The following is a 26234-nucleotide window of genomic DNA, read 5'->3' as shown; positions in this document are numbered from 1 at the left end:
ATTCCCTGGAGTAGGAAATGGCAACCCACTCCAGTATTCTTGCCTGAAAAATCCCAGGGACAGAGGAGTCTGGTGGGCTCAGTTCCTGGGGTCACAAAGCATCAGACTCAACTGAGCACACATCCTTGATCTTAGGGAAAAAAAACGCGTAAATAGTTCTGGGTAAAGGGGCAAAAAATAATTTGTAAATCTCATTAAAGAGAGTTCCTCTTACTAGTTTTGCAACTTTTCTGTAAGGTTGTAATTATACTCAAAAGTGCAGCCCTACTGCTGCTGCTGCTGCTAAGTTACTTCAGTCGTGTCCAATTCCATGCGACCCCATAGACGGCAGCCCACCGGGCTCCCCCATCCCCAGGATTCTCCAGGCAAGAACACTGGAGTGGGTTGCCATTTCCTTCTCCAATGCATGAAAGTGAAAAGAGAAAGTGAAGTCGCTCATGTCGTGTCTGATTCTTAGAGACCCCATGGACTGCAGCCCACCAGGCTCCTCTGTCGTGGGATTTTCCAGGCAAGAGTACTGGAGTCGGGTGCCATTGCCTTCTCCGCATTCAGGTGTGACCTAACTCAAATCTCTTATACACAGTGGAAGTGACAAACAGATTCAAGGGATTAGATCTGATAGAGTGCCTGAAGAACTATGGGTGGAGGTTGGTAACACTGTACAGGAGGCAGTGACCAAAACCATCCCAAAGAAAAAGAAACACAAGAAGGCAAAGTGGTTGTCGAGGAGGCCTTACAAATAGCTGATTAAAAAAAGGGAAGTGAAAAGCAAAGGAGAAAGGGAAAGATATACCCAACTGAATGCAGAGTTCCAAAGAATAACAAGGAGCGATAAGAAAGCCTTCTTAAGTGAATAATGCAAAGGAATAGAAGAAAACAATAGAATGGGAAAGATTACAAATCTCCTTAAGAAAATCAGAGATACCAAGGGAACATTTCACGCAAAGATGGGCACAATAAAGGACAGAAACAGTAAGGACCTAACAGAGGCAGAAGAGATTAAGAAGAGGTGGCAAAAATACACAGAAGAACTGTAGAAAAAAGGTCTTAATGACCTGGATAACCACAATGGTGTGGTCACTCACCTAGAGCCAGACATCCTGGAATGTGAAGTCAAGTGAGGCTTAGGAGCATTACTATGAACAAAGCTAGGGAAGGTGATGGAATTCCAGCTGAGCTATTTCAAATCCTGAAAACTCAGCAGTGGCCACAGGACTGGAAAAGGTCAGTTTTTATTCCAATCCCAAAGAATGGCAATGCTAAAGAATGTTCAAACTACTGTACAATTGTGCTTATTTCACATGCTAGCAAGGTAATACTCAGAATCCTTCAAGATAGACTTCAACAGCACGTGAACCGAGAACTTCCAGATGTACAAGCTGGATTTAGAAAAGGCAGAGGAACCAGAGATCAAATTGCTAACATCCACTGGATCACAGGAAAAGCAAGAGAATTCCAGAAAAACATCTACTTCTGCTTCATTGACTACACTAAAGCCTTTGACTGCGTGGATCACAATAAACTGTGGAAAATTCTGAAAGAGATGGAATAGGAGACTACCTTACCTGCCTCCTGAGAAACCTGTAGGCAGGATGAAGCAACAGAACTGGTCATGGAACAATGGACTGGTTCCAAACTGGGAAAGGAGTACGTCAAGGCTCTATAATGTCACCCTGCTTATTTAACGTATATATAGAGTGCATCATGCAAAACGCTGGGCTGGATGACTCACAAGCTGGAATCAAGACTGCCGGGAGAAACATCAATCACCTCAGATATGCAGATGATGCCACGCTAATAGCAGAAAGTGAAGAGGAACTAAAGAGGCTCTTGATGAAGGTGAAAGAGGAGAGTTAAAAAGCTTGCTTAAAACTCAATATTAAAAAAAAACAAAAAACAAAAACTCAACATTCAGGACTTCCCTGGTGGTCCACTGGCTAGGACTACAAACTCCCAGTGCAGGGGGCCTGGATTTGATCCCTGGTCAGGAGACTTGATCCCACATGCCAAAACTAAAGACCCTGCATGCCACAACTAAGACCCAGAACAGCCAAATACATTTTTTAAAAAAGAAAAAAAATAAAACTCAACATTCAAGAACAAAGATCATGGCATCCAGTCCCATCACTTCATGGCGAATAGATGGGGAAGAAAGGAAACTGGCAAATTTTATTTTCTTGGGCTTCAAAATCACTGCAGACAGTGACTGCAGCCATGAAATTAAAAGATGCTTGCTCCTTGGAAGACAAGCTATGACCAACCTAGACAGCTTATTAAAAAGCACAGACATCACTTTTCCAGTAGTCATGTGTGGATCTGAGAGTTGGACCCTAAAGAAGGCTGAGCACCAAAGAATTGATACTTTGGAATTGTGCTGGAGAAGATTCTTGAGAGTCCCTTGGATAGCAAGGATATCAATCCAGTAAACCCTAAAGGAAATCAGTCCTGAATATTCACTGGAAGGACAGATGCTGAAGCTGAAGCTCCAATACTTTGGCCATCTGCTGTGAAAAAGCTGACTCACTGGAAAAGACCCTGATGCTGGGAAAGATTGAGGGCAGGTGAAGGGGGTGACAGAGGATGATGGCTGGATGGCATCACCAAACTCAGTTGGTTATGACTTTGAGCAAACTCCAAGAGATGGTGAAGGACATGGAAGCCCTGCAGTCCATGGGGCTGCAAAGAGCAGAACACGACTTAGCAACTGAGCAAGACTCAAAAGGGGTAAGTCCTATCCCCACTCCTCAAAGAAACAGGAAGTAAAGAACTAGACTCCTAGACAACTTTGCCCTTTTCAGAGGCTACTTGCTGATGAGAGGTTACCTTGCATATTAAACGGAAATGCTCCAGTGAAGAAAAATGGCTGGAATGCTGGCGCTGGTCCTGCGTAGGTCCCATTTTGAGGCTCCAGAGACATTGGTGGCTTGGACGGGACAGTAGAGAACAGGGATCGAGTCTGACTCACTGGGGGCTGACAAACAGGACCCGGTTTTGTGCTTTCTGGTGTTCTAAGTATGGCAGAGGGGGCAGACACATCCCCGTTCTGAACCAGTGCCAAAGAGGTGTGGTCCCGTGGAAAGGGCCCAAGCAGGGGAGGTTCCCCAGGGGGCAGCAACGGAGGAGAGCCATCTGCAGGGGGTGATGCAGGAGGTGTGGAGGGGCCCCCATTCTGTAGCTGGGCTGAATCCTCTGATGCAGGTGTATAGATAAAAGGGAAGGCTGGGTTGGCCAAATAGTTGGGAACAAACGGCAGTTCTGACTCCTTCTTCAGCTGGGGGTGGTCATCGCTGTCACCATCATCATCTTCCACTTAAAAAGATGAAAACACAGAACACTTACATAGTCCTTTAAAAATGAGCAAATAAAGGGACTTTATGCTCGTGGTCCAGTGGTTAAGACTGTGCCTCCCAACGCAAGGGGTGCAGGTTTGATCCCTGGTCAGGGAACTAAGATCCCACATGCCTCTTAGCCAAAAAACCAAAACATAAAACAGAAACAATACTGTAACAAAGTCAATAAAGACTTTAAAAGTGAGCCACATCAAAAAAACAAACAAACTTTTTTAAAAAAAAAAAGATTTCACACAAAGGAAATTAGCAAGTCTCCTGTGAAAGCTGGTGTCCTTTGGTATATAACAAATATCTTGGTCAGTGTTTACTGCAGGTTTTTTGTTACCATTTCTATCTCCTTAAAGTTTACAGATTAAAAAACCCAAAACTTTATAATGTCTACCTTTCCAGAAACAGCATGGAATAATTATCTTGGCACAGTAAGACTATCTTGTTTCTAGAAACAGATTGGCTATTTAGCATCAAGAATATATACAGGGGATATACATATATAGTTAGATACATATATATATATAATTATGACTGATTCACATTGTTGTTGGCACAAACCAATAAAACATCTTAAAGCAATTATCCTCCAATTTAAAAAAAAAAAACTCTTTTTAAAGAATACCATAAGTCTCAGTTTGACAAAATCAACCTCAAAAACTTACCTCCCATAATCTTCCTAATTTCTCTTCTTGATGTTAACTGGACAGGCATTTCTCCCTTTGTGGTAAGGATCTCTTTGTCAGCTCCTGATTTTAGTAAGTAAGAGACCACCTGACCATGATTGCGCTTACATGCCCAATGCAAACAGGTCCTACCCCCAAAAGAAAAAACAGAGATTGAAAAAGTGGAGGGGTGATCTGGGATTTCAAGCTCTACACATCAGTAAATAAATATACGCAAGCCTGTTAGAGTTCAGCTAGAACTAGAAAATCAGACTGGTAATTTTAACTTTTCGGAAAGCAGATGATCAAAATATTTAATGTGCTTAAAATTTATTTTAAAATTTCATTTCTGATCCTTGGAAAGAGCTAATTTATCCCAGGGGCTTTATTACAATGGCTTCCAGAAGGCTGGCTGCCTGGCTGGCTAGATAACTCTAAAGATACTGCTCAGTGTCCCTCATTATATTTTCCCGGTCTCTTTAAAATATACTTTTACACGGCCATATTCCTTTTCAGAGAGTACCAAAACTTGCTTCATGTGCATCAAATGTCACTTGAAGATGAAATCTTGTCAGGCTACTAACCATCTCTCATCTGCAGCTTGCTCGGCCACTAAAATTGTTACTACAGCAGATTCCTGCCTGAATCTCAGTTACTCTTTTGCTTTTTACTTTTCTTTCCTTCACACATACACAAAAGGATTTCCATTTTTAAAAGTTCAATTCTCTAGTTCTCTCCAGAAGGCTACAAACATATTCTCATTTGCTTAAATACAAGGCACCACACACATACTTTTAGTTCCTAAAGCATCTGAACAATACACATCTTCTGAAGTATTGATTCATTTAAGTAAAACTAATTGCTTACTATTGTATACTTAGGAAGGAATTATGCACCCTCTAAAAGAGCTATTATTTTAACACTGCACAGAAATAGGATTAGCGAAATTCCGTCTTAACAGAGCTACTAAATTCATCCCCATGGAAGGAAAATACTTTTTCTCCCTCTGTTTTGAAATGTCCTCATTCACCAACTCTCTAATTGAACTGAGATAAGTATCTTCAGAGCTTTTAGATGAATATAAATATGGCAAAGGATAGAACATATGTTCAATAGTGGAGATTAGGTCACCCACTTGAGAAGTGTAACTCTCTAGAGAGTACATTTGGTTCCAGGAAAAAGCAGATTTGCCCTGGGTACCTCAAGATTTATGACTTACAGAAAGCCAGTTTGTCTGGCTGGCTAGGAGCAAACTCCACTGATGTTTCAGAGTGATATTTGAAACTATTTTTCATTAGAATCAGATTATCAAAAAAAAGAACCAGATTATCCAGGTGCCTTTAAAATGTACTTCATCATAAAAAGAATTCCAGTTTGGAGAAAATAAAAGAGTCTTGATATGGACTTCTAAAATATAAGCACCATGAAGATAAGGAAGTATCTGCTTGAATACACAGGTACTTAATTGATATTTGCTGAATAAGTGAACCAAGGACAAGGTGCACACTGCTTAGAGTAGAAGGATCCGGTATATTCTTGATTCTGGGCAAACTGTACTGAGAGTGTGTTTGTATAGGGCTGTCTTGAACACTTGAAAAATGAATAATTATAATGATAAGCATTCAAAAATGAATAGAACATGATGAGAAAAGTATGTTCTGTTTTGGAAATAAAGTGCTCACTTGTAAGTAGTAAATCACTTGTTCACAACAAACCTGAGAGTGAATGAAGGAATATTCTGCCAGTGGATCTGAGACATTTTTGGACAAACCAACTGCTAAAGTATCACCACGTAAAGTGGGGCTAAGTCAACACAGCACATCCCCCACAGCCCTGTACCCTGAGTGATCATTTATAGGCCAGATCTGGGTGGCTCCAGACAGCCATAATTCACAGGCACTATAGCCAGGCAGTATTTTCAACTTCTTCATGAGCCATTGTACTTGTTTCTTAAAGCCAAGGGGTATGCATGACACCTGAATTACAACTGATGTGGGAGCTTGATCTCTGAACTTCAACTCTTTAAGCTTTAAATCTGCAGTCAGAATATCCTATCAATGCTGGGAAGTACTGATATTTCAGACCAGAAATCTGAAATACGGACATCCTATCAGTGCTGGTAAGCATTTCAGACCAGAAGCATAAATTTCAACTGTGCAAAAATAGTGGTTACTGGGCAACTAAAAATTAAAAGCAGTAACCATTCTGCTTTTCTGTGCTACTGACTATGTTTTCTGAGGGTAACCTTTATATCTGATTACCCGGCACACTGCTTAATTAGAAAAAAGAAAAGAAAAAAAACAAACCCAGAACTTCTCTGGTGGTACAGTGAATAAGAATCCTCCTGCCAATGTGGGGTACTAGGGTTTGGTCCCTGGTCTGGGAGGATTCCACATGCCTTGGAGCAACTAAGTCTGTGAGCCACAACTACTGAGCCCATGCTCTACAGCCTAAAAGCCACAACTACTGAAACCCATGCACCCTTAAGCCTGGTCTCTGCAGCAAGAGAAGCCACTGCAATGAGAAGCCCTCACATCCCAACAAAAAATAAAGCAACAAAAACCCCGTGCAGCCAAAAATAAATAAGAAAGAAAAAAGTTAACACAGATATAGTACTTTACATACTGGACATTGTTCTAAAAGCTTTACGTGTATTAATTCATTTAGTCCTCTAAACAACCCAAGTTAAGTACTATCATCAACACTCTCCAGTGATCTAGTGGTTGGGAATCCACCTGCCAATGCAGGCAACATGGCTCGATCCCTGGTCCAGGAAGATTCCACATTTTACAGGGCATCTAAGCTGGTGCGCGGCAACCTCTGAGTGTGTGCTCTAGAGCCTGAAAGCTCCAACTACTGAGCTTGAGTGCCGCAAATACTGAAGCCAGCATGCCCTAGAGCCCCTGCTCTGAAACAAGAGAAGCCATGGCAACGAGAAGGCCTTGCATGGCAACCGAGAGTAGCCCCTGCTTGCTGCAACTAGAGAAAGCCCATGTGCAGCAATAGAAGACTCAACAAAGCCAAAAATAAACTAATTTAAAAACAAACAGGCAAAAAGAAAATTCTCCTACTTTTCGGATGAGGAAACTGAGGCAGTCAGCAAATAAGTAGAACAAACAGTATGGTATACACAGCAACTGCGTTATAAGGACAGTCAAGTAAGGAAAGGGATTAGGGAATGCCAGAGATAGTGGAGGGGCACGGCACAACTTTAAGTTAAGGACCCAGGAAAGACTCATTCAGGGGACATCGAAGCTAAGACCTGAAGGAGGTGGGAGAAAAAGCATTTAAACGAAGGGAAGAGAAAACACAAGGGCCTTGAATGAACATTGCGCCTGATGTTTTGGTTATTTATTTTTGGCTGCGCTGGGTCTTGGTTGCTTCACAAGGGCTTTCTCTAGTGGCAGCGAGCAGGGGCCACTCTCGAGTTGTGGTATGTGGGCTTCTCATTTTGGTGGCTTTTCTTGTTGCAGGGCACTCACCCTAGAATGCTCTGGCTTCGGTGGTTGGGGCACGCGGGCTCAGTAGTCGTGGCTCACGGGCTCTAGAGCTCGGGCTCAGTAGTTTCGGTGCACAGGCTTAGCTGCCCCAACAGCATGTGGGACCCTCCCAGACCAGGGATTGTCCCCTACACCGGCAGGCAGATTTTCAACCACTGCACCACCAGAGAAGTCCTGTGCATGGTGTTTTCAGCAAAAGCAAGAAAGCCAGGGGAAGGAACGAAGAGAGCAAGGGGGTTAATCGAGAGATGAGGCTTAGAAATAGAGTGTGGGCTGAGGGACAAGCATTTGAACTGTAGGACCCTGTGGGCTTTTCCTCCATTTGAGATTGGAGCCATTAAAGGGTTTTAAGCAGAATTAAATGATCTGTGTTTTAAGTCAGGATTCCTCTGGCTGCTGTGCTGAGAAAAGACATAGGATAGGACTAATGAGGAGGCTACTGCATTAATCCAGGTGACAGATGGTGGCTTTGCACAAGACGGGTAGTGGCAGAGCTAGTGAGAAGCGGTCAGATTCTAACTACATCACTGCTAGTGAAGCTGGCAGGATTAGCAGCTTGACTGGATGTGGGTTTTGAGAGAAAGACAGAAGGTAAGGAGTGCACCAAAGATTCTGGCCAGCCAGTGCAGCTCAGATGCTCAGATGAGGACTCAAGCAGGCTGGGGACAGTTAGGGATATGAGGGAGACCAAGAACTCAACCCTGGACATGTAGAAGTCCTATTAGATAGCTTCCCCCAATTAAATCTATGAGAGCCTCTTCATAGTTCAACAATCTTATATTTTTCTGAGCACTTACTATGTGGTTAAGAAAGTATGGTTTCTAAGACTCCTCATGACCACTGCAGAGGGCACGGGTTCAATTCCTGGTCAGAAATTAAGATCCCACATGCCCCGAGGTGTGGTCAGAAAAAAAGAAAATTGTGTGAGGTGGGAAGGAGGGTCAAGAGGGAGGGGACATATGTATATCTATGGCCGATTCATGTTGATGTATGGCAGAAACCAACACAATATTGTAAAGCAATTCTTCTTCAATTAAAAAAAAAAAAAAGAAAGCATGGTTTGGAGGCAGATGCTGGGTTTCATTCCCAGCTCCATTAGTTACTGTAAATTCTTAGGGAAACTACTTATTCAGTTTTCCTATCTGTAAAACAAGAGGATAATAGCTCTGTCCCTGAGCCGCTGTGAATGAGATGATACACATAAATAATACATTTGGAACCTTGTTTGCACTACAGAGCAAGCTCAGGAAATGTTACCTATTTATATTATGCTGCATTTCCTTAAATGCTCACAACTCTTCTGAAATAACTAGAAAATGAAGTGACTCTGGCAAGGTCATATTGCTAAGCAGGAATGGAGAAGAGCCAGCACTGAAGTCCAGGCTTGTTCTACACAACACTGCCTCCCAGTGCCAAAACAGTGATTCACAGCTTGTGAACCACACAGAAATGCTAGAAATCACACACACAGAAAAGAACACACAGAAAAGCAAGCTAGTTTGTAAACACTTAAACAAAATTAAACAAAAATGCAGTTTCTACTGTTTCCTGGCTTTCTGAACAGTTACCCAGGCTGTTTTCTTTGGGGTAAGTTGGCAGATGAATTTGTGAGGAAGTAAGGAAACTGATTCTGGTCCTGGCTATTAATAGTTGTGTGACCTAGGGCAGGTTAATCTCTGGGACTGAACCTATCTCCAATGTCCCGTTTAGTTTTAAACTGTATGATTCCACTTTAAAAAATAAAACATTTGCAAACTCACTTTAATTCTCAGTTAGCAAATAGCCTGATTAGCATTACTTGGATCAAATTAAAAAAATTTAAACGTGAAGAGAGCGGAATACCACCACATTCAGTAACTTAATACAAAAAAATTGACCACCGGCACTTCTTAAAATGTGACTCCTTATTTGGGAAGGACTCAATCACTGGCAGGCATCTGAAGTCTTGGATAAAGTCTCATATTTCAAACTGTCTTAAGAAAACAAAGCAAAACATTATGTAGGATTAATGAATGAGTCTTCCTGCCACAGGCAGCTGTAGGTAGCAGCAAACAACTGCTGCAGTAAGGCAACAGAAAAGCAGAATAGCAATGCAAGTGATTTATTTTCCCTAGTCTTGGGAAAAGAAATCGTGCTAGTTTATAAGATCTACGTTTGCCCAACTGTTTATGCTTTTTGCTCTGCACAGATGTGTTCTTCAGAGTAATTCCGAACTCGAACTTGGGTGAGCTCCAAATGAGCGTGAGAGTAATCAGCACCTTTTGGTACACGTTATGGGGGTGGGGTGGGGGTGGGGTCGGCGGGGCAGGGGGCGCCAGCGTTCGGGTGGGCGCTGCCGGCGCAGGACCACGTGGGCCGGGATTTGGGCATGACTCGCCGCAGACTCTCCGAGGCAGGGGGGCCAATGCTAGCCTCCAGAGCGCACAACCTCGTTGGCTCTGGGTGCCGGGCCACGCCTTAGCGGGCTTCGGGGGCTGCGCTAGGCCGAGGTCGCGTCCCGGGCTGGATGCTCTGACCCTAGGCCTCCCCCGCTCCCCACTTACCAGCCGTTGACCTCATTTTGGGAGTTCACATCCACCCCGCTCTCCACCAGTTTCTGCACCTCCCGAATGTCCCCCAAGGCCGCGGCCTCCCGCAGCCTCTCCTGCTGCTCCTTCTGCTCGAGGAGAGCGCTCATCTTTCTTTGGCCCCAGGCCCCCGCTAGGGCACGCCCGCCCAGCCCCGGCCGGTCAGCGCCGCCGCCGCCGCGGACCACTCCCCGCCATGGAGAGACCGCGTGGGGTACAGCTGCCCCGCTCGCGCTGCAGCCCGTGCCGAGCCAGGGGCCTCCGTTCCCCCTTCTTGGCACGCCCGCCGCTCCCCTGCTGCTCCCGGCCCGCGGGCCTAAACCTCCTCCCGGCCGCGCCTCCCACAGGCCGGCTCTGGGGGAACCTATTCAGAGTGACAACCCTGACCCAGATATTTTCCGTTCCTACCCTCCGCGCGCCCGAGGGCGGGCTGTTTATGTAACTGCTGCACAATATTATCTGCCGTGATTCACCAACTATTTTTAGACCTCCCCACCCGGCAGCTTTCAGAGAGGAGGACAGAAACGAGAGAAGGGAAGAATGCGTATTTGAGAGCCAGGAAAGCCTAATCCTCTGGAGCAGGCTGTTTACCACGCATCAAAAATAATTGGTTTAAGAAAACAGACAAAAATAATAGTAATAATTGGTTTTGTTTTTTCCCCAGTTTGTGTGGCTCTTTTTCCTTATCTGAATCAACTCTTGCCTAGCAGGGTGGGGAAATGGGCCGAAAACGATCCCACTATTATATGCCCATTATTGCAGAAATAGAATACACGATTCTTTCTTTTGACACTGCTTGGGACCATTCAGTTCGATTATTTATTTCAGTTGCTGTTGTCTTACATTTTAGAGATTTCTTCTAATTCGGCTTTTAGGAAAAATATTTATACCGTGCTCAGAGTCTATAAACTGTGATTCATTACTGCTTTTATTTTATTTTTTGGTTACTGCTTTTAAATCATAATTAATTACTCTTCGTGAAGGCCATGTAAGGAAAAAAGAAAACACCAAAGAGGCTTTCAAGTTATCCCAGTCTTTAATATCAGGAGCTAGGGAGAGAAGTGGTCCAAGTATAAACAGCATTCTTCCTGACTCTCTGGCTAATCAATCTAATGAGGCTCAGAGCCTGGCTGGCGCTGCTTTACTACACAGCAGGAGAAAAAGAAGAGTATTGTTTTGCTGAGCCCAGGTTCCTGGGCAAGATCTTCCAATGTGGCACAGGATGGAAGCTTGCAGATGGGGTTGGAAGGATTAAGGAGTAACCCTGGGGTGGGGAGGAGGAAGGCCTGAACACAAGAGATAAAATAGGAAATGACAAATTTAGGCATGGAGTTTTCATTTCCCTCTCTTGGGGCAGCCCAGGGTTTGCGCAGCAAGCACTTTTCTTGCTGTGCCTGCGTGCTCAGTCACTCAGCAACCCCATGAACTGTAGCCGGCCAGACTCCCTGTCCATGGAATTTTCCAGGCAAGAATACTGGAGTGGGTTGCCTTTCCTACTCCAGGGGATGCATCTCCTGCATTGGCAGTCAGGATTCTTTACCACTGAGCCACCGGGGATGCCCTTTCTTCTTGCTACTGTTTTATGAAAAACTCATATCTGTTTATTATGTTACAGACATTCACACAGTACGCAGTGCACACCAGATGGTTTGAATATAAACTGACTGCATGCTTACATTGACCTTATAGTGAACTGGAACTCTGCTTGAGGTGACACTTTCATTTGTCCCCCAATACAAACTTTAATTCTCCGCATGGTACTCCACCTGAAACTGATGTGCAGAGTAGTACTGGAATTGGGCCCTTCGGTACAATTCAAGTGACAGGGGAGTAGATAGTGGCCTCTTTTTTTTTTTTTTTAATAGCAGTTCAAAAAGCTTGGTAGCGAGTGCACATCAAAATCTGTGAGTTCTCTTTGTAAGGATTTATTTGTTAAATTACCCATGTGCCCTACAATAACTATCGAATCAACGAACATAAATATTTTCTTAAAAACCTCTGGGTGCCTGCATGCCAAGTCACTTCAGTTGTGTCTGACTCTTTGTGACCCTACCCACTGTAGCCCACCAGGGTCCTCTGTCCATGGGATTCTCCAGACAAGAGTACTGGGGTGGGTTGCCATGCCCTCCTCCAGGGGATCTTGCCGACCCAGGGATCGAACCCAGGTCTCTTCCATCTCCTGCATTGGTAGGTAGGTTCTTTTACCCTAGCACCACCTGGAAAACCCTAAACAACCTCTACTTATCTCTAACTCCAGTATTCTGCTTGTTATTCTCACATTAAAAAAACAAAACTTTCTCTGCAAACAAAACCTTTACCCTGGCCATAACTGAATGCAACCTGATGGTTATTCATTTCCATTTATCTACACTTTGTCTTGTCTCTAGGGAATTATCTTAACTCCCTGGGTGTATCAGACATGCATTGTTTGCGAGGCACTATTCTAGGCACTGAAGATCCTGCTGCAAAGAAATCAGAGTCCCTTATTTAAAAAAACATGCAGTCTAGCCAGGGAGACAAGACAAATAATAGGATGTGATAAACATTATATGTACTAGAAGTCCTACGGCATATAGCGTAGCGGTTGTCAGTATGGAGATTATAACCAGAATGCTTTGGTTTGTATACCAGTTTTGCCTCTCATATCATCTTGGATCAGTTTCTTAACCTTGCCTCAAGTTCTACATCTCCAAATAGGGATGATAATAATAGCACCTACTTTGCAGGATTGTTCAATTAATTGAATGACTATGTGTAAAGTTTAGATGTTGAAAACACTCTGTGGTGTATTACAACAAGGTTGAGTCAAGGAAGATAGCATCCGATAGCATAGGAGGATAAGTGGTGGTCAGGAGACAAAGATATACCCAAGTTTCTGGCTGGGCAGATAGTAGTGTCATTTACTGAGATTTGGATCAAAGAATGAAGAGAAAGTTTGGGGTATGTTGATGAATTCATTTTTGAATCAGTTGAATTGAGCTTTCTGAAAACACTTAATTACTGCTGATATCAACATTTACCCACTGCCAGACACTATGGGCTTCCCTGGTGGCTCAGCGGTTAAGCGTCTGCCTCCAATGCAGGAGACCCGGGTTCGATCCCTGGGTCAGGAAGATCCCCTGGAGAAGGAAATGGCAATCCACTCCAGTATTCTTGCCTGGAGAATCCCATGGACAGAGAAGTCTAGTAGGTTACAGTCCACGGGGTTGCAAAGAGTTGGACACTACTGAGCGACTTCACCTCAGACACTATGGTAAATGCTGTACATGAACTGTCTCAGTTATTAATAGTTCTCACAACAACCTTTTAAGTTAGGACCATCATTATTATCTGAAGCGCAGAGAGGTAAGTAACTCGCCCAGAACTGTACAGTTTAGTGACAGAGCGAGGCTGTAAAGTCAAGAAGTTCAATTCTAGAGCCTGTGCTTTCTTTCCTGATTTTCATTTGAGTGAAGATGCCGAGTAACAACAATAAGCCCAGTAAACAGTCATGAATATAGGTATCATATTTCAGAAGGAGTTCTGGGCTGGTGATTTGGACTTGGTAGTCATCAGTAAAGGAGCTAACTAAAATCATGGGGACAGAACTGATGGCCCCAAGAGAGCATGTTGAGTGTCAAGAGAAGGCAGCCAAAGACACCCAAAGAACAACCCAATAGTTTATTGATGGACAGAAAAGGAGAAATCCTCAAATGGGACTGACGAGGAGCAACCGGAATAGTAGGAAAAAAGCAAAGGAGTGAGAGGGTTTGGCAAAGAGAGAGTGATCCACAGGGTTAAATGCTGTGGAAAGGGCAAGAAAGAAAGGACTGGAAAGTGTGGAGAGATTTAACCACAAGGGGATTGCTGGTGACCATGGAGAGACAAGTGGCAGGGATGGCACCCATACGATAATGGGCACTGCATCACCCAAGAAAGCTGTAGGGCTCATCACGTGCATCAATAAATCTGCATGGCTATTTTCTGCACTCCTCTTCCATGGAATGTATTTTACACCTGTTGTACCAAACAGCAGTTTAGACACTGACATGTAAACTTCCTAAAAAGATAAAGCAAAGACAAAAGCCTTTCTCTTATTAGAAACAAGATATACCATCACTTATAGCTTCCTTGGTGGCTCAGCGGTGAAGAATCCACCTGCAATGCAGGAGACGCAGGTTTGATCCCTGGGTCGGGAAGATCCCCTGGAGGAGGGCATGGCAACCCACTCCAGTATTTTTGCTTGAAGAGTCCCATGAACAGAGGAGCCTGGCGGGCTGCAGTCCATGGGGTCACAGAGGGTCAGACGTGGCTGAAGCCACTGAGCACGCATCGTTCTTCAAACATTATTGTACTTTAACTTTCATAATTTGACAATGCATTCATGAGATAATTTGCAGACACCTAGTTTTTTAAAATTTTATTTATCTAGTCATTTATCTTTGACTGTGCTGGGTCTTCGTTGCTGTCTGAGGACCTTCTCTAGTTGTGGTGAGTGGGGGCTACTCTCTAGTTGTGGCACACGGGCTTAATTATCCCACAGCATGTGGAATCTTCTTGGAGCAGGGATCAAACCCGAGTCCGCTGCACTGGCAGGCGGATTCTTAGCCACTGGACCACCAGGGAAGTCCATAGACACAGTTTCCACAGACAAATTAAAAAACACTTTTTAGACATGAATGCCCCTGTTTATCATGTTAAGAATTTCAAACATTACTTATGTTAACAGAAACAGTGGAGTTGGAGTGTACTGTGCCATCTTCAAGCTGCATAACGAGAACCACCAGTGGTACTATGAAACGTGTCACTCTTTCCAAGGCATGGTTCTTTAAACTTGTGGATGTCAGCCCCCGTAAGTCCCTGTGCATTTGGACTGGTTTGGTGATCCACTGGGTGTTAGGATTTCTTCTGGTAGCTTTATGGAATGAGGATAACCTCAAAGAATCTGTCTGTAGAATCTTCACCAACCCAGTAAGAATCCAGGACTCTCAGAGCCCCACAGTGGCATCCAGCTCACTCCTCCACAATAGAATGAAGGCTTCAAGCAAACTTTAGCCATGATAATCGGGCTTGGTGTAACTGGCACCCTTAGGCATGTGTGGCCAACACAGCTCACAGGAATCTGATACGTGACATAACCTTGCTTGGTCCTGTGTGCCAGTCTGCACACTTTATGAGGCTGGGTAGGGTGGAGGGTCCTGCGGGGTGCAGAGAGCAGGCAGTACTGCCTGCAGCCCACCATGGGGAGAAAGTGCATTGCATGGGACTGCTTCTTCCTCCACTGCTGCTGGATATATTTGTAAGTGCCTATTTTGGCTTCCCTTTGAGATAAACTGATGGCTGCCACCAGATGGAAAGGGAGAAACTTTCATTTAAAAGAAAAAGACTGATAATTGCAATATCATGTGACCAGCACCAAGATGTACAAGGAAAAACGGCAGCACAAAGAAGATGACCAGCTGTCGTGTGTGACAGGCAGCGAACGAGGCTCCAGGTTGGCTTTACAGAGCTGGTGATGCTTGGCATGTGACCTGAGAAAGATGGGTAGGTGTTTCTGGGATGAGGAAAGAGCATTCCGTGTCTAGAGCCGTGTAATGTGATGTGGGAGGAAGCAGGGGTGTTCAGGGTGTGAGGGAATGGTAGCAAAAAGTTGGAGAAGCAGGTAAGATCATGGATGACCTTGGTGTTTCAATTTTAGATGGGGACCCATTGAAGGATTTGGGGCAGGGAAGAGACATAACCAAGTTAACGTTTAAAAAGATTGAGGCAGCAAAGCAAATGGAGGATGGCCTCATGGGACCACACAGACAGCTAGGAAGCATTAGAAACTGTGGCTTTGTATCTATATTTGTTCCCCAGAGCTGTCAAAACAAAGCATCAGAGATTTGGGTGCTTAACAGAAATTTATCCTCTCTCAGTTCTGGAGGCTAAAAGTCCAGGATCAAAGTGTCAGCAAGCTTGGTTTCTCCTGAAGCCCCTCTCCTCGGTTTACAGATGGCTACCTTCTCACTGTGCCCTCACATGACCTTTCCTCTTTGTGTGTGTCTACCTGGTGTTTCCAAATTTCCTCTTATAAGGGTACCAGTCAGATTGTATTGGGGCCTATTTGAACTTTATTACCTCCCTAAAGGCTCTGTGGTCATGTATGGATGTGAGAGTTGGACTGTGAAGAAGGCTGAGCGCTGAAGAATTGATGCTTTTGAACTGTGGTGTTGGAGAAGACTCTTGAGAGTCCCTTGGACTGCAAGGAGATCCAACCAGTCCATTCTGAAGGAGATCAGCCCTGGGATTTCTTTGGAGGGAATGATGCTGAAGCTGAAACTCCAGTACTTCGGCCACCTCATGCGAAGAATTGACTCATTGGAAAAGACTCTGATGCTGGAAGGGATTGGGGGCAGGAGGAGAAGGGGACGACTGAGGATGAGATGGCTGGATGGCATCACTGACTTGATGGACCTGAGTCTGAGTGAACTCCGGGAGTTGGTGATAGACAGGGAGGCCTGGCATGCTGCAATTCATGGGGTCGCAAAGAGTCGGACACAACTGAGCAACTGAACTGAACCAAAAGGCTGTTTCCAAATGCAATCCCATCGTGAGGTCCTTTTGTGGACTCTGAAAATTTGAACATATGAATTTGCATGTGTTTGTGGTAGGGCACACAATTCAGTCTATTACACTTTGCATTAGCAACATACATGGAAAGGGGTCTGCACACCACAGACTGATAAGGTTGTTTTTCATCTCATCATCAGAAAATAACCAACTCATATAATCTATAAAAGTTATGTATAAACTGGGCATTGTGATTTGTTCATAAGACTACTTTCAGGAATTCCCTGGTGGCTCAGTGGTTAGGACTCTGAGCTTCCATTTCAGGGGACCTGGGTTGTATCCCTGGTTGAGTAACTAAGATCCCACATGCTGCAGGGTATGGCAAAAAACCAAACACAAAGCTTTTCTCTGAATCCATGATGCCCAGTAGTTGATGCTGGTACTGCTTGAACTAATGAAAAAGGCAAACGAGTGAATCTGTTATCAGCAGTGGTAATACACACTGAACCGTGGCTGTGGCTGCCCTTGGAGTCTATAGAAAACAAAGCTATACTGTAAGACTTGCCTAGGATGGGACAGGGTGGGAGCTCTTGCCTCTGAGATCCAAAGGACAGTGTTTTCCTTTGGTTTCATTTGAAATTATCGCTACATTTCTGTCTTCCATGGATCAGGAGCTCTCTGGCAACCAGGTCTTACACATCTATCTATATTCTTGCCCACTAATGCAGTTTCTGGTACGTGCACATGCGCCGTTGAAGTCTGCACAATGAATGAGGGAATTAGAAGTTCAGTGGTTAGGTTAACACTTTGGGTGCCACAGCGGAGCCCAGATTAAACCCTTCATCAGGAACTTGAGATCCTGAAAGCTGCGTGATGCAGGCAAAAAAAAAAAAAGTTTCAGTGAGCAGAGTCTGTGACTCTGCACTCAGGTTTCATAAGTCCTGTTTGTAGTTCAAGACGTATGCTTTTTTCCCCCTTTTTGGTGGTCTTGGCAGTGGTGAACCTACCAAAATGCTTCACTGAGAAAACAGCAGCCATCAGCTGAAAACTCCCTCATCCCACTGCTACATCTACAAACAGATTTCTTTTTTCTTCTGTAGGTTTAGTGGAGAAAAGGTCCCTTTTTCCTAGAAAGGCCAATATGCTCTGGAGCCTACAGGGCTTCCCTTCTTCTATCACCTTTCCTTCTTAAGAATTTGGAACTTTAGCTATTCTCTTATCTTCTACCTTCTCCAACACTCAGTTTAGTTCAGTTGCTCAGTCTTGTCCGACTCTCTGGGACCCCATGGACTGCAGCACGCCAGGTTTCTCTGTCCATCACAAATTCCTGGAGCTTCCTCAAACTCATGTCCATTGAGTCGGTGATGCCATCCATCTCATCTCCTTTGTCGTCCCCTTCTCCTCCTGCCTTCCATCTTTACCACAATCAGGGTCTTTTCCAATGACTCAGTTCTTTGCATCAGGTGACCAAAGTATTAGTCTCCAACACTAAACATATTCTAATTTCCCATATTAAAAAAGCCTTCCTTAACTCATACCTCCTTTCACATCTCACCCTGTCTTGCTGTGTCCCTTCTTAAAATGAGTTGTCCATCTGCCATTTTACCCCCTCATTGTCCCTTCATTCTTTGATCCATTTCAGTCTGACTTCCAGCTACAGATCCAACGAATTCTGTTTAGTCTTCGCATGCCAGGCCTTTGGCAGACTTCTACGATGCCGGTCACTTCCACCTTCTTCCCTGACTGTACTCTTCAGACTTTCCCCTTATGTCTTTGGCTTTCCTTTCACAGCATCCTATGCTGGTTCCTTCTCTACCCCTTTAAAGCAGCATCTCTCAAATGTTTGGCATCTTCAGGACACTTAGTGAGAATCCTGCCAGGCTCGGGTTTACTTAAAATAATGATGAACATTGCTTCATGTAGTGAAATGGCCTTGTTATATACTACTCTCTCTGCCTTGGATTATTTTCTGTCCACTTTGCTTGTCTGGAGAGCCATCATCTTTTAGGTCTTATTTCCACAGACAGTCCTCTCTGTTACTCTTTGATACAACCCTATTTTCTGATCATAATTTTTGTTGTCGTTTAGCTAATGATTAAACTTAAAATATGTTGGGCCTGTTCCACGTCTCACGTGTTCTTTTCACAGTAACATCTTATGTATGTAGGGAGGTATTACTGTACATCCTAATTTTCACAGATCGAGAAAGGAAGGTAGAGTGGCAGAGCTGGAATTACCAACCTAGACGATCTGTCTTTAGAGTCCATACTCTAAATGGTGCTAGCGTACTTAATACTAAAATTTATGTTTATTTATTTATTTATTTATTTATATAGTGACTGTCTCACTCTCAAATCCTCAAGGTCTGTGAGAGCAAACACCGTGTCTGAAAGGTTCGGAGCTTAGCTTCAGGAGTTTACCTGGTACATGGTAAATAGTGATATTTGTTCAGTAAATGAATCAGTAATTAAAAAGAAGATTCCGGTCTGGAAGGCATACTCCTCCCTACACTCCTCGCGACCTTGTAGAAACTGCCTTATCTCTTCCTGCATTGTTAATCTGGGGGGTCGGAGTGGGAGGACTACCCCAGGTAGAAGAGGCGACAAGCTCCGCGGCTAGAAGAACGGAGTCGGAATACGGCAAGAGTGCTATCTTCCGTTTCCTCCACTAGAAGACTGCATAGGGAGCAGCACCGCGTGAGATAAGTGATACGCTACCCGCTACCCTTTTCTCCATTTCAGAGTGGTGTTGAAGCTTCGAGACGTAGGCTCCTACTTCTGTGAAAGAGTGGGCAACACGGGCCCACGGAGGACAGCAGCTGACTCGGCCACCGTGAGTAGCCTTGGCGCGGCATAGGGCGGCGCCGACGTGCAGAGGCGGAGTCCGGGCCTCGGCACGCTCCGCCCCCGGGCCGGCGGAAGCGGCCCGCTCTCAACTCCCAGGTCTGGGCGTGTCCCCGCCGGCGCACGCGCGCGAACTGCATGCTGGGAAGGCGCTCGCGCGGCGGCCATTTTGTCTTATCGGCTCCTGGTTAGAGGAGGCATTTAGGCCTGCTAGGGCGCCTGAGAGGTTCGCGACTGTTGCCGGCGTTTTCTTTGGCAGGTGCCAGGGCTGGTGGGAGCAGCCGCCCGAGGAAAGCACCATGATTTCGGCTGCGCAATTGTTGGATGAGTTAATGGGCAGGGACCGAAACCTCGCCCCGGATGAGAAGCGCAGCAACGTGCGGTGGGACCACGAGAGCGTAAGTCCCGCGGGCCTTGGGCCTGTGCCTGGGCGCCATGGGGGAGGGGAACGGCGCGGGCTGGGGCTCGCCGGGGCCTCGGCAAGGTTTGGGGCCCGGCCGCCCCGGGGTCAAGTGTCTGACCCCGTGGCTGGAGGGAATCAGGAGAATAGTCCAGGAGGGAGGAGTCTGCCTGGATCCTTGGTTAAGGGATGATTTATTGTTGTTTAAGTATCAGGGAAGTGAAAAAAAAAAAAAGACTCTTGGTAAAATTGAAAAGCAGCTTAATGAGGCAGGGAAACGCGGGAAAGGAAGGAGTATTTTTGTACAGCTAGAGGTTTCGGAGTTTCCACCTCGCTGTGAAATAGGGAAAAGGGCAATTTGGCCGTTATTTGGCTGAGCGTCATATCGTGGCACTATATTCAGAAATGTTTCAGTTTCGACGCTGATACGGGGCAATAAAATTTTAAAAGAGGTCTTGATAGGGTTCACCGTGATTTACAAATATTGTTTGATAGCACTACGGTCTAGTAAGCCATTCTTGTAGATAATTGTCAAGGCTTTTTCTTCATAGGAAACTCTTTGATCCTCTTAACCCTCTACGGGTAAATGAGTATAAACCCAATTTCACAGATGAGACTTGAGAGGCTCACCCAAGATCCTGTCAAGTTAAATGGCGAAACTAAACCTAATCTTTGTAGTGTTGTTCACTTTCCAGTTCTGTGAACATGGTGTGTAACGTTTATTTTAGGTCTTACCTGAAGAATGGATGGATGATTAACTTCACATGCGATTGTAGTCAAACAACAAGATAAAGACAGTTGCTAGTCAAAACACGAAGGAATTGTTAAATATGCCTTTTTTTTTTTTTTTTTTCAAGTTGCTTACTCATTTTAAATTTACGCTTTGGTCACAGTAAGATTTCTCTTTTGCTAGTGTTTGACTAGACCTATGGGGTGTTACCCGATTAGTAGTGTGAAGTGTTACAATAGAATTCTTTGTACCGGTGAAATGGTTAGATAATATCACTGACTCAGTGGGCATGAAGTTGAGAAAACTCCGGGAGCTAGTGAAGGGCAGAGAAGTCGAGTGCTGCAGTCCATGGGGTCGCGAAGAGTCGGAGTTGACTTTGCGACTGAACATCAACAAATTCACACATTAGAGGTGAAGCTTGTAAAATCTTTTCCCCCCGACTTTTGGGTTTTTCCTCTCTCCTCAAAATAAAAATAAGGGTAACTTTGTTGCCTGCCTTGACCCTTCTCTTTGTAGGCATTTCTTTGTCAAGATAAAGCAACTTTTTCTTTTGCCACTCAATAAACTTTGCAAAAAGGAAAAGATGAACTTTATGTTTCACTTGATGTGCAATAGGACATTTATCTATTTTGAATTACAGAGAGAAAATTGCTTTTGATTGCGTGCTCATCAGCTGTAACAGCCTGTTTGCCTAATTGGTTTTGAACAAGGATTGTGGAAAAACGTTTTTCCCTGGTGGTGTTTTATTGCCACATTGCGTTGGATGCGATGGGTTTATAACGTTAGCGATGATGAAGTTCTCAGAAAAGCAACTTAAGTTTTATGTCATCTCAGTTATAATAAGTCTGCTTTCCTTTCAGGTGCACCCTCCCTTCAGTTTTAGTGTTTCTCACTGATATATAAACTTTTGTCAAAATATTTTATGCCTTTAATGACAGATTGCACTTCATTTTGGATTCAGGGATTTGAAAAAGTCAGTGCTGGTGTTTCAGATTTCTGTCTGCAAGAAAACGTTGGTACAGACCAGGAATGTAGCTGTGGCTTTTTCTAAATAAGTTAGAATTACTGTAGGGTTTTATAAAGCTGAGGAAACTTGTGGCACCACTTCTGGGTCACTTGGTGTTTGTTGTTGGGTGTTGGCTAAAATTCTGGAGGAATGGCCAACCACAGTATATACTGTAAGGGCTTTTTTTTTGGTGGTGGTGGTGAGGGTTTGTCTGCACTGGGTGGCTTGTGGGATCTTAGTCCCAGTGAAAAGTGAAGTCGTGTCCTACTCTTCGCGACCCCATGGACTGTAGCCTGCCAGGCTCCTCTGTCCATGGCGTTTTCCAGGCAAGAATAGTGGAGTGGGTTGCTATTTCCTTCTCCAGGGGATCTTCCCAAGCAAGGGACCAAACCCGAGTCTCCTGCATTGTAGGCAGATGCTTTTACCATCTGAGCCACCAGGGAAGTCCTTAGTCCCTGACAAGGGATCAAACCCAGGCCTTGTCAGTGAAGGTGAAGTCCTAACCATTGGACTGCCAGGGAATTCCCCCAATATTTTTGCGTCCCAGTTCTATCTGGAAATTTTTCTTTGCCACACTTGCAGTAGATGGGGAAAGCCATTTCAGCTGGGCGAGGTCCTTTTGTTTAACAATGAAATGGAAACTTTATTGTTAAAAGTAATTCCTAGATATCTGTATTAGCCTGATCTGTGGAATTTGTTTTAAATGCAGAGATGTACTTCATCAGTGCCCACCCCCCATTCTGATCCTGTAGGTCTACAGAAAGGCCCCTGAAATCTGCATTTTTAAAATGGCATCTTTATGCATTCTAAAGCTTGTAAACGACTGCTTCTGACCTACTTTCTCGGCACTATGTTTTTAAATGTTGAACTAGAAACACTTGGAGGAAACTTATTTTTTTTTAAGTGAAGGCTGTACTGTGATGCAGATTATTGACCTTTCACTTATTTGTAAAGATACATGTAAGTAACCACTCAGGGAAAGTGCTTTACTATACAGGTGTTTCCAGCTTTTGTAGATTGTTACCTTTTGATCTGAGAGAAATTGGTTTGCAACTAAAGCCATCAGCTTTAATACTGTTTCAAGGATTCATTGACACACCTCCCTCCCTCATTGATTAATATTTTACATTTCCTTGTATTTTTTTACTAAGCAATTTGTTTCCTCTGCTTTATTAATCCTAAACAACCATAGTAATGAGGAAGGCATGTGATTTTTAACTGCCTAGGGTGAACACCTTTCAGTTATGTCCACATGGGAAGATTTCAGTGTTAGAGAAGGCATTGGTAGCCTTTGGATAATCTGGAGTTGAGATTGTAGGGAATTGTAACTAACATCTGGTCTGGAGCTTTTATTATTAAATTTATACCAAAAACTTTGTAGTTCAAATTGAGGATTTTATTTTGTCGTGAAAGTCACTCAGTCGTGTCTCTTTGTGAGCCCATGGGCTATACATTTCATGGAATTCTGCAAGCCAGAATACTGAAGTGTGTCGTCTTCTCCAGGGGATCTTCCCAACCAGGGATTGAACCCAGGTCTCCTGCATTGTAGGCGGATTCTTTACCAACTGAGCCACCAGGGGAGCCCAAAAGTAAAAATTTTTTAAACTATTAACTCTGATTCTAATATATAAAATGAGACCTTGTTCATCATTTATCAAACTCTTGTATGCCCTCTGTTCAGTGAACACTTAATAATTTATGAGGGGAATTGAAATAAACGTTCTTTTCTGAAATCTTCCCAGTGTTAACAGATACCATCACACCGAAAGTTGTTTGGAAAAGAAGAAACAGTTAAGGTTACTGTCCACAGTTTTTATTTGTGGCTTTTTTTTTTTTTTAACTAAAAAAGATATTCAGAATCTGAAAAGGAAACCAGAAGCAACAAAAGCAAAAAATTAGTGATTATAGTGCATGACATCTACAGGTGTTTTGTTAGTTTTAAACCATAGTCATCAAAATGGTGTTTTTCTGCCATAAGTGTAGACATTTCCTGCCTCAGTGTATAGTACATGCTAAGTGTTGGGCTTCTTGGAATTTGCAGCAGTCTCTGTGTAATGTATATAATTACTGTTTGCTTTTTCTCTCCAAAACTTATAAACAGAAGTGAGTAGTGGCCTGGACTCTGTATCCATGTGTGTAAGACACATTATCAGCATATAACTAGTATTATTTCCTCTGTATCTCTTACTACTTTCATTATTTTGAAGCAGTTTTATCATTTCAGCCTTAAAGACATGTCTAAATGTGAGGATGATAACCACAGTATTATCACACTGAAAATATTAAAGTTTATTTCCTCAATCTTTGATTGATTGCTTCTGGAAAACCATATGTGTCTCATTAGACTCCCCCCCCCCCTTTTTTTTGGATGCCCCATGTTGCTTGCAGGATCTTGGTTCCCAGATGAGGGATTGAACCCAGGCCCTCAGGCAGTGAAAGCTCGAAGTCCTAACAACTGGACAACCAGGGAATTCTGTGTCTCATTATAAGACTTGATTTCTTAACAAGGGGAAAAAGTAGCTTAAGTTAGTATACAGTGCTTCATTGTTTATGAAATATGTTTAATTTTCCATTTCTTGTAAGTTAGGAAGTTCCTTTGATTATTTTACAAAAATGTATCGCTTAAAAATTTTCTTTATATTTGGTTGCAGTCACTCTTCGTTGCTGGGCATGGGCTTTCTCCAGTGGCGGCGAGTGGGGACTCCTCTTGCAGAGCACAGGCCCTAGGCACTTGGGTTTCAGTAATTGCAGCAGGCAGGCTCAGTGGTTGTGGCACATGGGTTCAGTTGCTCCGCAGCATGTGGAGTCTTCTTAGCCAAGGATCGAACCGTGTCCCCTGCGTTGGCAAGCGGATTCTTATTCTCTGTGCCACCAGAGGAGTTCTGAATTTTTTTTTTTTTTTTTATAAACCTTGTTAAAAGTTGGGACTAAATGACTTTGGGAAGTAATGGAAGCCTTAGCAGGAGAGAGAGAGATCTTTACTATCCCTGCTGTTGTGGAAAATTGATTAAAATTTTATGAAAACTTTGTGTAGGCAATAAAAACAGTAAACTGTGATTAATTACTACATTAGAAATTGATGTTACTGTTTTATGTTCCCTCCAATTTAGGCTCATTAAAGTGATTTTTTTTTACAGACGTAAACTTGGCTTATGTAAGTATGCATGCATGTGTGCATGCCAGGTTGCTTCAGTTGTGTCTGGTTCTTTGCAACCTTATGGACCATAGCCCGCCAGGCTCCTCCATGGGATTCTCTAGGCAAGAATACTGGAGGGGGTTGCTCTGCCCTTCTCCAGGGGATCTTCCCAACCCAAGGATCAAACCTGCGGTCTCTTATGTCTCCTACATTGACAGGTGGTGTCTTTACCACTAGCTCCTCCTGGGAAGCCCGTATAAGTATAATAAATAATTAACAACTTTCACTTATACTGTGGAGTCTTTCCTTGTAGGTACAATGTAAATGTACCTTAGTTTATTTCATGTAGATTTTGTCGAGATCTTTTACAATTACCAACCAAGCTACAATGAACACTCTAGTACATAGAACTGAATCACTTGTAGGATAGGTTCCTAGAAAGATGACGACTAAGTTAAGTGCACATTTTACATTTTGATGGATGTTGCCAGGTTGTCCCACAGCTCTAGTAATGTTTGGAGTGTTCCTTTTTCCCAGCAGTGTATCTAATGCCAGATTTTGTTTTTATTTTTCACTTTGTTTAATGTGGTGGTAACTCACAATTAAATTTTTCTAGTCAGATTACTGAGATTGTTTGTATCTGCATTCTCTCAAGTGGTAGTGAAAAGTTTGATATTGAACTCTTCTGGTCTTTGCTATTACCTTAATTTATCAAGAGAATCACAATTATGTTGTGATTGTAGTCCTGGCATGCTGCAGTCCCTGGGGTCCCAAAGAGTAGGACGCTTACTTAACAGTTGAACAACAGCAACCACAAATTCTGCCCTTCCCCCCCCCGCCCCCTCTTCTGAGCCTCTTTGGTTATCAGATTGTTAGGTCCATGATGGACATTTAGTAAAGACTTACTGAATAAAAGACTGTTAATATTTTTAGTTAAACATTCTCAATCTCTGGGAAAGATTAAAACAGTTTTAAGTAGCTAGGGTTTATTGGGTAGAGTAACAGTTGTTTTCATGTACCATTTCTTTACAGCAGTATCTAAAGCAGAGTTGGAGAGTAAGAGCATACAGAACAAAAGAATTAGGAAAATAGGTTTTAATCTGTATTTTGTAAGTAGCCTGATGCCTTCTTGAAACTCTAATACTTTGGCCACCTGATGCAAAGAGCTGACTCATTTGAAAAGACCCTGGTGCTGGGAAAGATTGAAGGCGGGAGGAGAAGGGGACGACAGAGGATGAAATGGTTGGATGGCATCACCAACTCAATGGACATGAGTTTGAGTAAACTCCGGGAGTTGGTGATGGACAGGGAGGCCTGGCGTACTGCAGTCCATGGGGTTGCAAAGAGTTGGACACGACTGAGTGACTGAACTGAACTGCCTTCAGAGCAGATCATGTGGTTGATTTCATCTCAGATGGAGTGATAGGACTAAATTACAGGTAGAGCTGCTGGCATATCTTGTTTGATTGTCTTGAGTGCCTAAAGACATATTTAAGAAAGTAATGGGTATTTTAAAAA

The 26234-nt window shown here is 43.6% G+C and overlaps 2 protein-coding genes and 1 pseudogene across 3 annotated transcripts in view; 1 reads left to right on the top strand and 2 right to left on the bottom strand.

Moving 5' to 3' along the window:
* The window catches only part of ANKRD40 (ankyrin repeat domain 40), a 16207-nt gene extending 5725 nt beyond the window's left edge, over window positions 1-10482 (bottom strand). Inside the window, exons 1-3 of one of the 2 annotated variants that reach the window (XM_018064860.1) lie at window positions 10047-10482; window positions 4004-4152; window positions 2824-3309 (exon numbers count right to left, since the gene is read on the bottom strand). In XM_018064860.1, coding sequence (XP_017920349.1) covers window positions 2824-3309; window positions 4004-4152; window positions 10047-10180 — 769 coding nt within the window. In that variant the 5' untranslated portion in view covers window positions 10181-10482. The remainder of the gene's footprint in view (window positions 1-2823; window positions 3310-4003; window positions 4153-10046) is intronic. The other variant, XM_018064861.1, reaches the window with a different exon arrangement.
* LOC102186904 lies at window positions 10233-19612 on the bottom strand (annotated as a pseudogene).
* Window positions 19586-26234, top strand: part of LUC7L3 (LUC7 like 3 pre-mRNA splicing factor) — a 23444-nt gene continuing 16795 nt past the window's right edge. The window contains 1 exon segment of the mRNA XM_005693653.3: window positions 19586-19842. Within this exon segment, the coding sequence (XP_005693710.3) occupies window positions 19744-19842 (99 nt within the window). The 5' untranslated portion in view covers window positions 19586-19743.

This window comes from Capra hircus, chromosome 19 (genome assembly GCF_001704415.2).
Source record: "Capra hircus breed San Clemente chromosome 19, ASM170441v1, whole genome shotgun sequence".
Classification (NCBI taxonomy): domain Eukaryota; kingdom Metazoa; phylum Chordata; class Mammalia; order Artiodactyla; family Bovidae; genus Capra; species Capra hircus.
Note: the sequence above shows the minus strand (reverse complement) of the source record. Positions and strands in the feature narration are given on the sequence as shown.